Source organism: Canis lupus, chromosome 27 (genome assembly GCF_003254725.2).
Source record: "Canis lupus dingo isolate Sandy chromosome 27, ASM325472v2, whole genome shotgun sequence".
Classification (NCBI taxonomy): Eukaryota; Metazoa; Chordata; class Mammalia; order Carnivora; family Canidae; genus Canis; species Canis lupus.
The window spans coordinates 15565631-15583282 of NC_064269.1; the positions used below are offsets into that span (position 1 = coordinate 15565631).

At 34.3% G+C, this 17652-nt stretch overlaps 1 protein-coding gene across 1 annotated transcript in view; it reads right to left on the minus strand.

The window, feature by feature from the left end:
- Window positions 1–2798: 2798 nt before the first annotated feature.
- The window catches only part of LOC112665634 (olfactory receptor 13-like), a 56449-nt gene continuing 41595 nt past the window's right edge, over window positions 2799–17652 (minus strand). The window contains exons 2-3 of the mRNA XM_049102887.1: window positions 6173–6338; window positions 2799–2862 (exon numbers count right to left, since the gene is read on the minus strand). Of these exons, the coding sequence (XP_048958844.1) occupies window positions 2799–2862; window positions 6173–6338 (230 nt within the window). The remainder of the gene's footprint in view (window positions 2863–6172; window positions 6339–17652) is intronic.

The window sequence follows — 17652 nt, forward strand, 5'->3', positions numbered from 1 at the left end:
CCTCTTAAGGTCCCCACCTCCTAATAGCACCACATTGGCAGGGTGGGGTGTGGGGAGAGTGTTTCAACACACGAATGGGGGAAGCACAAACGTTAATCCCTTATAGTCATATGATGGAATATTATTCAGCAATAAAAGGCAACAAACTATTGATACACACAATGACATGAATGAATTTCTAAATAATTATACCTAGTGAAAGAAGCCAAACAATTAGAATATATATTGTATGAGTCTATGTAAATAAAATTGTATGAAATGCAAACTAATCCATAGTGTGAAAAGCAGTTCGATGTTTGCCCAAGGTTGGGATGAAAGGATAAATGGCTAGGGGAATTACAAAAAATATGAAGGAACTTTTGAGGGTGATCGATATGTTCATTATGTTCATATGTTCATTGTGATAATTTCTCAGTTATATACATATATTAAAACATAAAATCAAACCCTTAAATATGGGCAGTTTATTGTATGCCATTTATACCTCAATAAAATTGTTTAAAAACCATTAAGTATAATAAGTAAAATATGTCAGGCTATTCTTTTTTTTTTTTTTAAGATTTTATTTATTTATTCATGAGAGACAGAGAGAGAGAGAGGCAGAGACATAAGCAGATGGAGAAACGGGCCTCAATTCCAGGACAATGGGATCATGACCTGAGCTGAAGGCAGATGCTCAAACACTGAGCCACTCAGGTGTTCCTCTCAGGCTATTCTAATAAAAAAATAAATAAATAATAGGAACACTTTCTGTAGGAAATAATAAACAATTATTAAAGTATATATTGCAGAGGTAGTAACATGAAAAATCATAACACATGACAGGTGTAGCCTTCCCATTAGCCAATGTAAAGTTATAATCCAGTCACTATTTTATTTATGATATTAAATAAATTTAGATGGGAATAAGAATGATAACTAGGGAAAAACAGGGGCCCCTGGGTGGCTCAGTCGGTTAAACATCTGCCGTTAGCTCTGGTCATGATCTCCAGTCATGGGATCGAGCCCCCGGGCATCAGGCTTACTGCTCAGCCTGTTTCTCTCCCTCTGCCCATTGCTTGTTCATTTTCTCTCTCTCTCAAATAAATAAATGAAACTTTTTAAAAACGCTAAAATGGGGCAGGCCCCTAAAATTGCAAATCCAGGGCATTAACTTATGTGGTAATCAAAGGGCTAGAAGGAACTGTGTGTCAAGGATGGCAGTGAGGGGAAAGACACTGTAAGTGCATGAGTAGAAGAAAAGAAAACAAATTTAACCCAGATACATCATTTGGTATTTCTGCTAGTGCTATCCCAAGATGGATTGACTTAATGATATTACTATGTATTACCTGATATAAATCTAATTTAAGATTTGTTTTCAGAAAGGCCTTGAAAACTGAAAGGAAATTGTATGTATGTATGTATGTATGAATACATGTGTATGTGTGTGTAGCCCTCTGTTTATTTAACAACTTTGCCTTCACATACCTACCTATTAGCAAGATACAATTTTATGAAAACTTGGCATTTTCTTTTATGTTAGGCAGAGTCAGATATAATGCACAGAGTTATAAACTAAAATTTGACTTCAGAATTGTTTTGTATGTCCTAGAAGAGTCCTAAACTTTACCTTGGTATGTACACTGCATAGAAACTACCAAGATTTTAATACATACCTATAATTTATAGCCTGCTGGTTTCCAAAATGGAGCAGAGGCAACTCATTCTAAGACGTATCATTTTAATTAAATAAGTTAAGAGGAATATAAAGAAAAAAACATGACCAGATTGAATTATCGAATGTAAAATTCACCTCTGTTTTCTGAGACTCAAAGTCACAAAGAAGAAGACATTCTCATTACATAATGAAAAGTAAGCATCAAATTTAAGAAACAAAATATTAAAAAAAAAAAAGAAACAAAATATTTTATCAGTGCAAATTTCTGAATTCATCACATGCACTAGAGCCATAGGTCACATTGATATCACTGATATCTGGCTTTTATGGAGTATATAATGTTCTCGTTGTGTCTCTTTTAAGACCCAAAACTAATTATAACGTTTGTTCTTCCAAAAGTATTTTGCTAAGCACTTGGTAAGCATAGCCTGTTTAGCTTCTTATCGATAAAAGACCTCATGAAATGCTAGGATAAGCATACAACCTGATTTCCCCAGGATGGTTCCAATATCTGCCTGTTGCCCCAGCTTACTGATTAATAGCAACCTTTTCAGTTTCAAGAGTATGCCAGTTAGGATGATAAATTATATGCTCAACCTATAAATGACTCACTTACAAAATTCAGCAGCAAATCTCACTAGACACATAGGAATGTAATAGTTCTATAGTCAGAACTGTCAAATGTCAGGCCTTTTTAAAAAATTGTGTTTACTTTCTCTTAAGTGATAACAATCAAGTATAGAGAAAAATAATGTGAACTAAAAAGGATGTGAAAAATGCTGGAGAAATCCAAATTATTTTGTCTGTATTTCTTTTAGGGGAGTACTCTTTCTCTGCCACTTTTTTTCCTCTCTCCTGGCACCACCATTGTTCTTTAGACAACTGTCATTGTTATGAGTAAATTTTCTTGTATTTAAATATATAAATATAGTCCTGGGACAGTGCCTACTGATAAGAATGATGGCTAAAGTTTTCCATGTCATTCACAAGAATATTGACAATAAATATGCCTTTCTTCACATATGACAAGGCTATCATTTCATTGTCTCATCTGGAGTTTTATTTTTCGTGGCTAAAACTGTAAGTCAGAGCCATAGTGAGATAGAGGTAATTGGTGCCGTAACAGAAGACAGGAAGTTCATGTAGCACAGTAGGAAGGCTGTTGGCAACGGAAGACAGCAGGAGCTACAGAATTCTCACATCTATCAAAATTTATGAGATCAGCTAACAGGGGAACTATGTTTACCTGACCTTTTATTAGTTTATGTAAGTAAAAAGACAAAAATACTAATTCCTTTACTGAAACTGTATTAGTGTAATAAGCACAGATTTTCTATTTCCACAAACACAATCCACCTGCAAATTAAGGCGTGTTTTAAAAGGATTTTTTGATTTTCTAGTCTAAGACACATGAGTGGACAGGTAGTGAAGTGTTTCCCTATGGATGGGCCATGTTCTAATGCAGTGCCAGGGTTCAGGCTGTGGAGGTGAGATACTTATCCAACACCACTGATGGTGGGATGACCAGGGGAGGCCAAGAAAGAGAGCCAGGGCTGAATGCTGGGGTCAAATGTGATTTGAGGTTTTAAGGCAAAACTGTGCTCAAGAGAGGGAAAAATACATGAGAACTAAAATCACCATGTAAATAAAAAATGATTAAGAGTAAAAATAGGAGCAATTCCTGGAAATTAAAGTTCAATTTTTATGTAATTGGGAATGAACTCTGATGATTCTACAATGCCGAAAAGGGCCATATATATATATATATATATATATATATATATATATATATGGCAACAAAGCTTGCTTTTTCAAAAATTGTTTTTTCATCCGAATGAGATTTATTAAGGACCTAAGTGTTTGAATTAAACAATATGTGATTATTCAATTTATTTAATAAGGAAAATTAAGTACTTTGTTTTTCTTCCTTTGCTACAAGCTGCCCACAAAAGACACATAGTCTGTTTACATACTTCAACCAGGGTCTGTTCTAAAACAGTATCCATTATTCATAGAGTATGCACTATGTGCCCAACACTGTTCTAGTAAGTAGAGATAAAGAAAAAATAAAAAAGACATATCTAGGGTGCCTGGCTAGCTCAGTTGGTACAGCATGCAGCTCTTGATATCAGGGTTGTGAATTTGAGTTCCATGTTGGGTGTAGAGATTATTTAAAAACCAAATCTGGGATCCCTGGGTGGCGCAGCGGTTTGGCGCCTGCCTTTGGCCCAGGGCGCGATCCTGGAGACCCGCGATCGAATCCCACGTCGGGCTCCCGGTGCATGGAGCCTGCTTCTCTCTCTGCCTGTGTCTCTGCCTCTCTCTCTCTCTCTCTCTCTGTGACTATCATAAATAAATTAAAAAAAAAAAAAATCCTATCAAAAAAAAAAAAAGACAAGACACAGGATGGTTGTATAGGAGGTGTTAAGTAGTAATCAAAAGCTGAATATATTTTAAAGCAGAGCTGTATTTGCTAATGTGAATGAGTATAAGAGAAACAGAGAAGTCAACATAAATCCACTGTTTCTGGCCTGAAAGATAAAATTTCCATTTGTAAGGATCAGGAAAATTTGGAAAGAATAAGGACTCAGTTCGACACACCCATTAACCACTGGAATGATCACTACAGAAGCTACAGAAGTCTTACTTCACCTGCACTGGACTTCAGCTATTGTCTATCAAGCAAGATTCATCCTTTGGATGGTCCACATCTGACTATTCTGTGTGGATATAATGGTCCAAGACACTCAAAATCCTAAGTGGGAGTGTGTTTGGGAAACTCCTGAATGTGTGCTGGAAGCAAAAGTGTGTTGTGTGAAAGAATAACTGGAGTAATAGTTGGTGACACTAATTGTATTCACTGCAGTGCCCCTGACAGTGTGAGGTTTAGTTGGTACTATAAGATAATAAATCATCATTACCTAGTTAGTATTTTCAAATTTATTAACTTATTTATCCTGTTTCCTAACCTACACTAGAAGGCAGGCTCTTAGAAAGCACAGTCCTTATCCATCTTCTATCAAGCAACAAGCCATTTGAATAAATGAATCAATTATGTGTTCACATAATTCAATTATGGGTTTACATTTACTAGAAACCTGTAGCTTAGATAATTATGATTTTGCATAAAGTTTGCATCTGCCAAGTTTTAGAGAATGCAAAATATATTGAAAGCATGTGGGTTTTTTTTTTCAAAATTCAATTTTCTTAAAATATTTAGCACACTTATAATGCCACAATTATTTAATTTTACCTATTAAATATATTTTTCATTAGAATTTGCTTTGAAGCTTTAAAGTATAAGCGATGGAAAAACCAACACTGGAATTTTTAGAAGAAATGGATCTAGCTAGAGGTAAAGGAACAGTGGAAAACCGAAGAAGCCAGGAAAACTCGGAGAGGACAAAATAAGCAAGAGTAGTGAAAGGAAGGATTACAGTAAGGATATTATCAAAATGGGCTACAAGATCTAGCTCCATCTAGGGTTCCGTGAGCTACACTGTGTAAAGATGCCCCGGTTCCTCTTTGATGACAACCAACCTATGGCTTGGTTTCTGTTAGACTAATTTGCTTCACTCCTCACCTCACTCCTTTGGGAAAACAGGGCATGTTTTCCTGTCTCTATGTCTTTATGCACCAATTCTCTTCCCTCTGACACATTTATCCAGCTAAAGCTCACCCTAGATACTACTCATTAATTGACTACTTTACTGGGTTCTTCCCCACCCCACATGCCTGGCTAATGTTTAACTCTGGGCTACCAAATCCACACACAGAGAAAAGACACCAAGCTGGTCAAGTGCCCAGCTCCACAATGTCCCAAAGGCCTAGATTTTTCTTTTAGGTTCAGCTGGGAACTCAGGTATATCACTCACTTAAGCTCCTTAAGTTTCAATGTCTTTATTTATTTTTTATGAATAAAAATAGTACCCACTTCATAGAGTTAAAAAGAATGAGATGAAGCCTCAAAATTGCTATTATTATTATTATTATTATTATTATTATTATCATTGTCATTATCATTATTAATAGGTATCCATTGTCCCAATCCACTGTAAGGTTTTATTGAGATGAACACTTATTAGGTTTTCAATAAATAGTTGATCACGGGAGCTTCCCTCTTCTATATATCTAACATTATTTTAAGTTAAAATGCAAGAAACTAGATGTCAAAGAGTAGATATTATGAAAATAAAATGTTATCCTTATGTCAATCCTTCTCAAAGTTTAATTTTCTCCAGGTATTAATCTAGGTATGTTTAAATATATTTACACATTTTCATTTAAGTTGCCTTGAATAATAACTGCTAGAGGCAGATTACTGAAATTTATTATCATTAGACTATTGCTCTTCTCCAGCATAATTAAGTTGTTAATCTGTTGTCTACTGGAAAATCAATTTGTTTTAAATCTTTTAAAACTATCATGTTTTCATTTCATGTAACCAAGAAGAAAAATTAAGTGTCTAAATTCAGTCTACAAAAATGGATGGAAAACCTGAGATTTACTTACTGTTTTTTACTAACAGCTATGAACTGCAGATATTCCTCTTTAATCTTTTTATTCATCACCAGCTTCTTCCTATTCTGTCCAAATAACTTATCACCTTCCCATACCACCAACTCCAGCCCACTGCTACCTTCCTCAATTTCAGCAGATGATTTCACTCCATGCTTACCTAAGGACGTAAATACCATAATACTGCCCACACTTTTCCCACTCCACCTTGACTTCCAAATAGTCCTCCTGCCTGTCAAGGTGACCCTCTTTTTTGTTCTTTTAGCCCCACTCCCCACCTCCCAACTCTATTATTCCCCACTTCTACCTCAAGTATTTTTTTCATCAATTGTCCTTTTTTCTGCATCTTTGATCTTTCTCACTACGATGACTTAAATTCCATTCACCAGAAGATTCAAGTCCTCATAGTCTTAAATACCTTTCCCTTGATCTTCTTTCCTTCTCTATCTCCAGCCTCATTTCTCCTCATTCATTTTTCTACGCTGCAAGAAAGATAAATCAGTCTGTTTGGATTTTTAAAATTTCACCCATTTCCAAATCATACTACACATGTGGTTTCTATGCTCATCATGCCACTGAATTATTCATCTCTTCACCCCTGGCATTCTAATTTCCAACTGCTATTTGGCCTCTCTTTATCACATAGCCTATTCCAGTGCTTTGTAATATTTAATATGTTTGGTCACATCTTCCTCTGAAATTTTATTTCCTTTTCTTCTATGACACTATTCCCTTCTAACTTTTCTAATTTCCCTCTACTTTTTCACTTTCTTCCACTCTCTAAATAATAGCATTTCCAAGTATCTGTCTCAAGTTCTTTCCTAAGATCTACCTAAGCTGATTCATGGGTTCACATTTCATCCATTCACCAATTATTTTCACATCTGTAGCTCCAGTTTTTTTTTTTCTTTTCTCCAGGTTGGAATTTTTTTAAGCCACAGATCCACATTTCCAAACACTTAATGGGTATCTCTAGAAAGGCCTTTTGCCTGCATTATAAACTTAACATTCTCAAAATTCAAATTTCCTTCTAAACCTGCCTGTTCTCCAGAGCTCCCTAGCTTAGAGCACTAATATATACCAATATACAGGATCCAAAATTCTGGGAGCTAAGTTTGGTCTTTCTTTTCTATTTTCCAATTTTATTATTCAATAACTTATTTGTTCAAAATTTATTATCCAATTTATTTATTCAACAACAGATCATCTTTGTAGTATGAGATAAGGTATTTTAATACATAATAGTATATATGCCTTTCTAACCTATATTTATTATTTTATTAGTCTTAATATTTCTCAAGAATTTGCTACAAATGCCTCCTACCTTATTTTATCTGCCTCTGTTCTCTTTGAACTTATTCATAATTGCCAGATTAATTTTCTAAAATATAAAATAAATGAGGTTATTCTATATCTACTTTTATGTCTATATATTCAATGACTATAGAATAATGTCCCAAGTTCTTACCAGCCATTCAAAATTCTTCACGATTGCATTTAAATTAGTGATTTCTAGGCCCATATCCTAAAACTCTCTACAATACTAATTTTCTTTCTCCCATGTGTCCTCTGTGTTGTCTCTTACTATATAATGTTCTTTTTATATAAAATATGTATTTTTATAGAATTCTCTGGGTGACATCCTATATTCAAACTTCAACATCAAGTCAAATTTAAAATTTGTGACAGTACCCTCCCTTGACAGGTAGATTGAGCATACTTTGATCTGTGTTCCCATGTTATCCCTACTGCAGTAGAAATAAAAAATGAAAAAAGTCACTGCAACTAATCACTCTAGCAGAGGACAAACAAGATTTTTTTGAGAGGCCCATTTTGTTACCATATAATTATTCTATTTAACTCAATGGTCAATAAAATGTATAGTAGCTTTATAGGATTTCTGAACAGAAGAAATATCCAATTGAAGGAAATTCTAACATTACAATGGGAGGACCAAAATAAGCATTAAACTAAATTGAAATCTAAGGGCACACATTGTTTAAAAGCTAAAATAAGATGATATATTGGTCCAAATATTGGGTCCTGAACTTGAGAACCTAAAATTAAAATAGTAAAGCATGTTAAATAATTAAATCACACATCAAAATTATCAGAATGAAGTTAAACAAGTACCTAAGGGGAATGTATACCCTTTAACACTTACACTAGAAGAGTTGAAAAGAAATGAGCTACTACCTAACTGGAAAATCTAATAAAAAGACTACAGAATATATCTAAAGACATTAGGAGAAAATAGGTAATAAGGATAACATCAAATACTACAGAAATAAAAAGATATTCAAAAGGTTAACATAAATGCCAAAAAGTAACATAAACACACCCAGAAATTCACTCTTAAGAAATGTTACCAAAATAAAACTGCAGCAAAACTAACCTAGAAAAAAGAGAACATTTATTAATATGAATTACTGAAAATAAAAACATGTCAAATTTTAAAAAGAGAATAAAAATAATAAAATCACATTCATGCCAATATATTTGAAATCTCAGATTAAATGGACATGTTCTTTAAAAACTATGTTACCAAAACTATTGCAAGAAAACATAGTAAAATAAATAATCCTAAATTATTAAAGAAAATTATCAGACCAAAATTTAAAATCCACAAAAAAAATTAAGTACAGATATTTTTAATAGATGATTTCTGTCTATTTCAAGAACTAATCATGTAGGGACACCTGGATTGCTCAGTGGTTAAGTCTGCCTTTGGCTCAGGGCATGATTCTGGAGTCCTGGGATCAAGTCCCACATTGGGCTCCCTGCATGGAACCTGCTTCTCTCTCTGCCTATGTCTCTGCCTCTCTCTCTCTGTCCCTCATGAATAAATAAATAAAATCTTAAAAAAAAAAAAGGAATTAATCATCTAAGCCTATATATACTGTTCCAGAAAAAAAGAGAAAACAAAAAATACTCACCAATTCCCTGAAAAATTGTTATTAAGACCAAAATAGGGTTGTGCATAAAAGGAAAATTACAAATCAATCCCATTTATGACAATAAATGGAAAGACCAAATATAATTTTTTAGAAAAATAATACAACAAATTATATCATTGTTAAATTGAATTTATGCCACTAATGCACAATTTGCCTTATATGAGAAATGTAGAAAAAGTAAGATCTCAATAGCTGCAATAACAATTTCAATTAAATTTCAATAATCATTCACAGATTTTTTGAAGAAATCTAAAGAGAATTCTCAGAAAACTAATAGATTGAAAGGTCTACTCAATAAGTGTAATCTATAACTACAAAAATTACTTTTATATATCACTAGGAAACATTCAACTATAATCTAGAAAAAAAAACCCACTGTCATCCTTTTTTAAAAAGATTTTACTTATTTGTTTGAGGGAGAGAGAGAGAACAGGAGCAGTGGGTAGGGGCAGAGGGAGAAGGAGAAGCAGATCCTGGCTGAGCAGGGAGCCTCACATGGGGCTCCATCCTAGGACTCTTGGATCATGACCTGAGCTGAAAGCAGAGCTTAACAAACCAAGCCACCCAGGCACCCTCGACTGTCATCCTTCTTTCAACATTATATTGCAGTGCCTAGTCACTGCAGCAAGATAGGGAAAAAAAGTCGTGTGAGTTAGAAAGAAATAAAAGTGTAACTTTTAAATGATATAATTAAAATACCAAGTATTTTTAAATGCATCGTTGGAATTATTCATAGCATTTAACAAATTGTCTAAATATAGGATCACTGTTCAAAACTATATTTTATTTTATTTTTTAGAGAGAGAGCATGCATGAGGGGGTGGGGTGCAGAGAGGTAGAGGGAGAAGGAGAAAGAGAAAGGTAATCAGGTTCCACACCCAGTACAGAGCCCTGCATAGGACCCCATCACACCACCTTGGGATCATGAACTGAACCAAAATCAAGAGTGGATCACTCAACCAACTGAGCCACCCAAGCATCCTATAAACTATACTCATATTTATATACAGATAAATACGGCTAGAAAAATCACTTTAAACATAATATGCCTAGAAATATTACAAAAGATGTTTAAATCTTTATAGATTTAATTATAAAATACATTTAAAACGTTAAGTCTTAAATAAATGAGCATTTTTACTACACTCATACACAGGGAAATATCATAAAGATGTCAATTTTCTTTTTTTTTTTTAAGATTTTATCCATTTGTTCATGAGAGAACAGAGAGAGGCAGAGCCATGGGAAGGAAGCTCAATGCAAGGAGCCCATATGGGTTGGGACCCCAGAATCATGCCCCAAGCCCAAGGCAGGTGTCCAACCACTGAGCCACCCAGGTGTCCCAAGGATGTCAATTTTCTAAGTTTACCTGTAAGTTAAATAACTCAAGATTCTAAATTATGAGAGTTTTGCGAAGACTTTCACATACAAAGTTAAAAATGCATATGAAAAAGTAAATCTCAAGCGCAGCCATGATTACATAAGAAAATAAAAAAAAAAAAAATTGGGCAGCCCGGTGGCTCTGCGGTTTAGCACTGCCTTCAGCCCAGGGTGTGATCCTGGAGATCCAGGATCGAGTCTCACGTCGGGCTCCCTGCATGGAGCCTGCTTCTCCCTCTGCCTGTGTCTCTACCTCTCTCTCTCTCTCTCTCTCTTTCTCTGTGTGTGTGTGTGTGTGTCTCTGAATTAATAAATAAAATCTTAAAAAATAAATAAGATGGAGAGACTTTCCTTACTATATACTAAGCCTTAATACAAAGCTATAGACATCAATGTAGTATGATACTGACCAAGAATAGACAGATCTAGAGAATAGCTTTGAGAGTCCAAAATATCCATGCATGGAAACTTGGCAGATGATATATTATTATATTGGATATCATTTAGAAATGGAAAGACAGGGCAATGAAAGGTGCTGAGACAATTGGCTATCCATAGTGAGGGGAAAAAGACATAACCAATATTCTATTGGCAATAGGCAAAAGACACAAATAGTGATTTAAGAGAAGAATAAATAAGAATGTTTATTTGTAATAAATAAATAGTATATCATTGAAGACATGTTAGAGAAATGGAAATTCAAACCATAATTGATGTAAAATTTTAAATCTATTACTTATGCAGAAATTAAGTCTGTCAGTACTAGGTATTGGCCAGAATGTTGAATAATACACTTCAACTTTGTTACTGGGAATTTTAAATTGACATCATTATTTTTAAAAATTTCTTGTAAATATAGATATGAATTTACCTAAGAATGCAACAATTGCAGTAAGGGTTAAAAGAAACATGCACAGGAGTACCTGGGTGGCTCAGTGGTTGAGCCTCTGTCTTTGGCTCAGGTGGTAATCCCGGGGTCCTGGGATCAAGTCCTGCATTAGGCTCCCTGCATAGAGTCTGCTTCTCCATCTGCCTATGTCCTTCTGCCTATGTCTGCCTATGTCCCTCTGCCTATGCCTCTCTCTCTGTCTCTCTCAGGAATAAATAATATAATAGATATTATAAAAATAAATAAAAATATAATATAATAGATATATTAAATATAATAGATATAATAGAAAATATAAAAAATATAATAGAAAAAATATAATAGATAAAAAAATAAATAAAAAATAAAATAAAATAAAAGAGACATGCACAGAATGTCCACAGCAATACTTATTTTTCTTATCTCAAATTATTAGAAATAACCTAGACATCCATATATCAAGAAAAGGACAGACACAAGTTGTTTAACTTTATCAAATGAGATTTAACATTGACAATAAATGAGAACAAATATGTACAGCAATATACAGTCTTAGAAACATGTTGAGTAAGGAAAACAAGTCCCAGAAAGCTACTTGCACTATAAAACAATTTTATAAATTTGGAAACAAGCCACTAGTTCTTCACTTAAATATTGAAATAATCTTTTTATGCAATTTAGGAAACAAAATGATAGACATTTGGCAAGTAAAAAGAGTACAGTTTTGGCTACATTGTTAAAGAACAAAGCATTTGTCAAATTATGTATCACTTCATTATAGTTGCTGGCTTCAATTAAATTGGTACCCTTTAATTTGAATTTTGGTGATAAGTTCTGTTGAAGTGAAACAAATATGGCCGCTGAGTAACATTACCTGGGATTCTACAATTGACTAAAAATAAAATGCTCTCCCTCTGAGCTGTGTCAGCTTCTCATTTTACATTTCATAGTTTCGTGAGTTCCTCATAAATGGCTTGAAATTCTTTGTGGTAAAAACTTGCTATCTTGTGTAAGAAAGCAGCAAGAGGTATGTTGAGTTCTTGTAATAGATAATTTAAGTGAGTGGCAAGGGAAATGGTGTGTGTTTTGATTACTTCAATTTCAGTCTTTTAAATTAAGTATGATAGAACACAATCCTCTTTTGTGTGGTTGCTCTAACTTAAAATGCTATAATGGAGTAAAAAAGTGTCCAGATGTTTTAGGATTCTGAGTGAAGAGTAGTCTGAATCAAATTTGAAGATGAAAATCAATTACAGTTTCTTATGTAAATATAAGAAATGACTTCTTAAAAGTGCCCATGGCTGAAAACATCATTCACTAGACATCAGGGATTCTGAATCTTGGCACTGCAGACATTTTGACCTGGATAATTCTATGTTGTTGAGGACTGCCCTGTGCTTTGTAGGATGCTTACTAGACCCCAAGCATCTACCAATTAGATACCAGGAGCACCCTCCCCCCACTTGTGGCTATCAAAAATTCTCCTGAAATTGTCAGATGTCCTTTGAAGGACAACTATAGCTGACTAAGAATCACTTCCCTACACCAAATGCTGCTTTCCAATGATGATAACAATATTTGATATAATTAATAATAAATCTTAAAAACAAGAATGGAAAAGATCAAACTATTCAAAATAAATTAGCTATGCCCCCAAAAAGCAAGAAATTAATGGGAATACAAAAATATCCAGCACTCAACAGAATAAAATTTAAAATGTCTGGTATCAATAAAAATCTATGAAGCTCATAAAGAAGTAAAATATGTAACCCAGAAGAAAAAAGAAAGACAATCAATAGGATCCAACTCAGAACTAACAAAATGATGGAATTAACAATCAACAAAATGAACAGGGATGGGAAAAAATATTTGCAAACAATATATCTAATAAAGGGTTAATATCCAAAATGTATATTCCCCAAACTTGATGGAAAGTATTAACCACAGACCCAAGAAGCTCAGTGAACTCCAAGCACATGAAACATGAAGAAAACTATATCAAGGCACATTATATTCAAATTGTTCAGATTGTTTAATTCAGTATGTAACAGGTCTAGTTTCTCAGCAATCCATAAAAATAGACATGTCACATACAAGTGGGACAAAGATAAAGATGACAACGTATTTCTCATCAGAAATCATGCAAATAGCAAGACCTCAATGACATTCATAGAATACTCTATGCAAGACCAACATAATAAAATTTATTGTCATGTGTACATGGAACATTTACTAAGCTAATATTTGCTAACCATATTCTAGAAATAAAATGAATATTAAAAAATCTCAAGACTTCAAGACATATAAATTATGTTCTCTAATTACAGTGGAATTAAAATATAAGTTGATTACAAAAAGATATTTGGAAAATTCTTCAATATTAAAGACTAAATAATGCACTTCTAAATAGTCCATAGGTAAAAAAAGAAATCAAAAGGAAAATTATAACATATTTCAAGCTGAATGAAACTGAAGGAACAGTATATTAAACTTTGGTTTTGAAGCTAAAATAGTACTTATGGCAAAATTTTTTGCATGAAATACCTATATTAGAAAAAAGGAAATGCAGGTGCCTGGGTGGCTCAGTTGGTTGAGCCTCTGACTCTTGGTTTCAGTGCAGGTCATGGTCTCAGGGTCCTGAAGTTGAGCCCTGCATCAGGCTCTGTGCTCAGCAGAGAGTCTGCTTCTCTCCCTCAGCCCCTTCTCCTGTTCACACACTCTTGCTCTCTCTTTCTCTCTCAAATAAATAATTAAATCTTAAAAAAAAAAAAGAAAGTAATGGTCTCAGCTTCTACCCTTAAGAACCTAGAAAAAAGAAGTGCAAATTAAATGCAAAGTAAGTAAATGAGATTGAGAACAAACAATAGGGAATATAATTGAAACCAAAGCTGATTCTTTGAGAAGATCAAGATTATTAAATTTCTAGTACAAGGAAAAAAAGAAATAAATAATATCAGAGATGCAAGAGGTAGTATCACTACAGACTCCACAAATATAAAAATCATAAAGGAATGTTATAAATAACATGATACCAATGAATTCAACAACCTAGATGAAATAAACGATTCCCCTGAAAGACACAAACTACCAAAGTTCACTAACATAGAACAGACTGCCAAGGTAGGCCTCTACCTATAAAGGAATTACATTTATAGCTAAAAATATTAGCACAAAGAGAACTCCAGGCCAAAATGGTATATTTTAATGAATATTAAAGGAAAAATAATATAAAAGCTACATAAATACTTCTAGAAAGTAGAAGAATAATTTCCTACTCATTCTATAAGACCTGGAGCATTCTAATGTCAAAGCAAACAGACATCACAAAAAGTCAACAAACGAACTTCCATCAGGAACATAAGTGCAAAATGCATTAATAAAGTTTTGATAAGTCAAACAGAAAAAATATAAAACTTATATCCTGACCAATTATGGCTTATATCTTGAATTCCAAGTTGGTTTAATATTTAAAAATCACTAAATGCAATTCACCATATTAGCAAACTAAAAAAGAAGAAAAAAACATATATGTATATTTTTCCAATAGACAGAAAAAGAATTTGATAAAAATCCAACATCCATTCCTAAAAATACAGGAAAATATCATTGTAATCTTGGGTTAGGCAAAAATACTATAAAAATAACACCAAAAATATGACACATAGATAATTGGTAAACTGAACTTCATCAAAATTAAAAATTGGGGGGATCCCTGGGTGGCGCAGTGGTTTGGCGCCTGCCTTTGGCCCAGGGCGCAATCCTGGAGACCCGGAATCGAATCCCACGTTGGGCTCCCGGTGCATGGAGCCTGCTTCTCCCTCTGCCTATGTCTCTGCCTCTCTCTCTCTCTCTGTCTCTGTCTCTCTCTCTCTCTGTGACTATCATAAATAAATAAAAGTTTTTAAAAAAATTAAAAACTGGGATGCCTGGGTGACTCAGCAGTTGAGTGTCTGCCTTCCGCACAGGGCATGATCCTGGAGTCCCGGGATTGAGTCCCACACTGGGCTCCCTGCATGGAGCCTGCTTCTCCCTCTGCCTAAGTCTCTGCCTCTCTCTCTCTCTCTCTGTGTCTCATGAATAAATAAATAAAATCTTTTAAAAAAATTAAAAACTTATTTTGAGAGACATTGCTAAGAGAATGAAAAGGTAAACAAATTTAAAGAAAATATTTATAAATCATATATCTGGTAAGATTTTATCAAACTAATTCTTAAATCTCAGAAAGAAAGCAAACAACTCAATTTAAAATAGGCAAAATATTTGAAAAGACACTTCACCAAAAACATATAAATGGCAAATATGCACTTCACATCTCCATCCTTTATGAAAATGCAAATCAAAATCACAATCAGATACGTTACTTCTAATCAATGTTGCATTGGAGGTTCTAGACTGGACAGTTAGGCAAAAGACAAAACAACAAAACAAACAATGAAATAAAAGGCATCCAGATTATAAAGTAGTAAGTCTCTATTTGCTGTCTCTACTTACAACTACACATCTATAAGAATGACTAAAGATAAAGACTGAACCTATGAAACCTTGCCAAGAACTCAATCACTATTTATGAGAATTTTAAAAAAGCAAAATCACTTTGGAAAATAGTTTGAAATTTTCTCAGAAGCTAAATATATATCATCATAGGATCCAACTACTATTTATTCAAAATAAATGAAGGCATAGCTCCATATAAAGCTATATGTTAGTATTCATAGTACCTTTATTTGTAAAAGCCAACAGCCCATATAAGTCAACAAAAATATTAAAATATTATATCCATACTATGTATGCCCATACAATACACACAGATTCTGTTTATATTAAAATCTAGCAAGTGCAAAGAAGCTAAGATGTCAGAATATAAGTCAGTGGTTACCTGGGAACTGGATGGAGGTCAGGAAGAGATGGGAAAAGACAATTAAAAGAAAAGAATAAATTTTCCAGGTCATGGATATGTTCATTATCTTAATTGTCGATGCTATTACTGGTATATGCATATAACACAACCTCTCAAATTATTATTATTTTTAAAAAGATTTTATTTATTTATTCATGAGAGACACAGAGAGAGAGAAAGGCAGAGACGCAGGCAGAGGGAGAAGCAGGCTCCATGCAGGGAGCCCGATGTGGGACTTGATCCCAGGTCTCCAGGATCCCACCCCAGGCTGAAGGAAGATGCTTAACCGCTGAGCCACCTGGGCTGCCTGAACCTCTCAAGTTACATACTCAAATATGCATAGTTGTCAATTATTCCTCAATAAAGCTATTTAAAAATAAAATATGACAATGTAAAAATAATTTCTTTCAGAAACACATTTGTTTCTGCCCTTATAATATAGAACATACTACTGTAACTGCACATTGGGGCTCTAGAGCCACACTGTATGTGATCAAATCCTAGCTTCCTTGAAACAAGGAAGAAGGGCCCTGATTGAGGAGAAGTGAACAGTTTTGTTCTAAGATACGATATGTACTTTGCTACTTGGTTTGCTCACCATATATGTTCCAGTGAAGAAGGAGGAAACCCTTGGAGACATGGCCAGGGGAAAGGTGACAAAAGCTTCTCTAAAAGGTTCTTTACCAATTGGCTCAGAAAATGGGCTCTTTTTTTTTTAAGATTTTATTTATTCATGAGACACACAAAGAGATAGGCAGAGACACAGGCAGAGGTAGAAGCAGGATCCGTGTGGGGAGCCTGATGCAGGACTTGATCCTAGGACTCCAGGATCATGACCTGAGCTGAAGGCAGATACTCAAGCACTGAGCCACCCAGGTACCCCAGAAAATGGGCTTTTATTTGATTGAGATCCTGAAGTTGGAATCTTGTTTGTCTTCATAGGCCAGGTGTGGGCCAACAGGAATTCTGACACACTCCATGGACAAGAGGGCCAAAGAGGGCAAACTAACCAAAGACTCACAGAAACTTCACTGTGAGCAACCATATGCAGAGACATATGCTTCTCTTTTCCCTTTCTGAACCCTACCACTAGGTCAGTATGTGCCAGAAAGAGGGAAGAGTCAGGGTGGGGGTCATGTGAAAGCACATCCCTTCACCAGTTCTCCTCACACCCTCTATCACATACTCACACAGCCACAAATGTTATGTTGCCTCAGCTTTGCTTGAGAATACAAAAAAAAAAAGAAAAAAAAATTGAACCAACTGGAGACAGGAGTTTTAAATGTACAGAATTAAAAGTGAGATTATTTTATTGTAGAATATATGTGACATGTCATGGAATCAGACTGACATGCTACAAAGAGAGCATTCT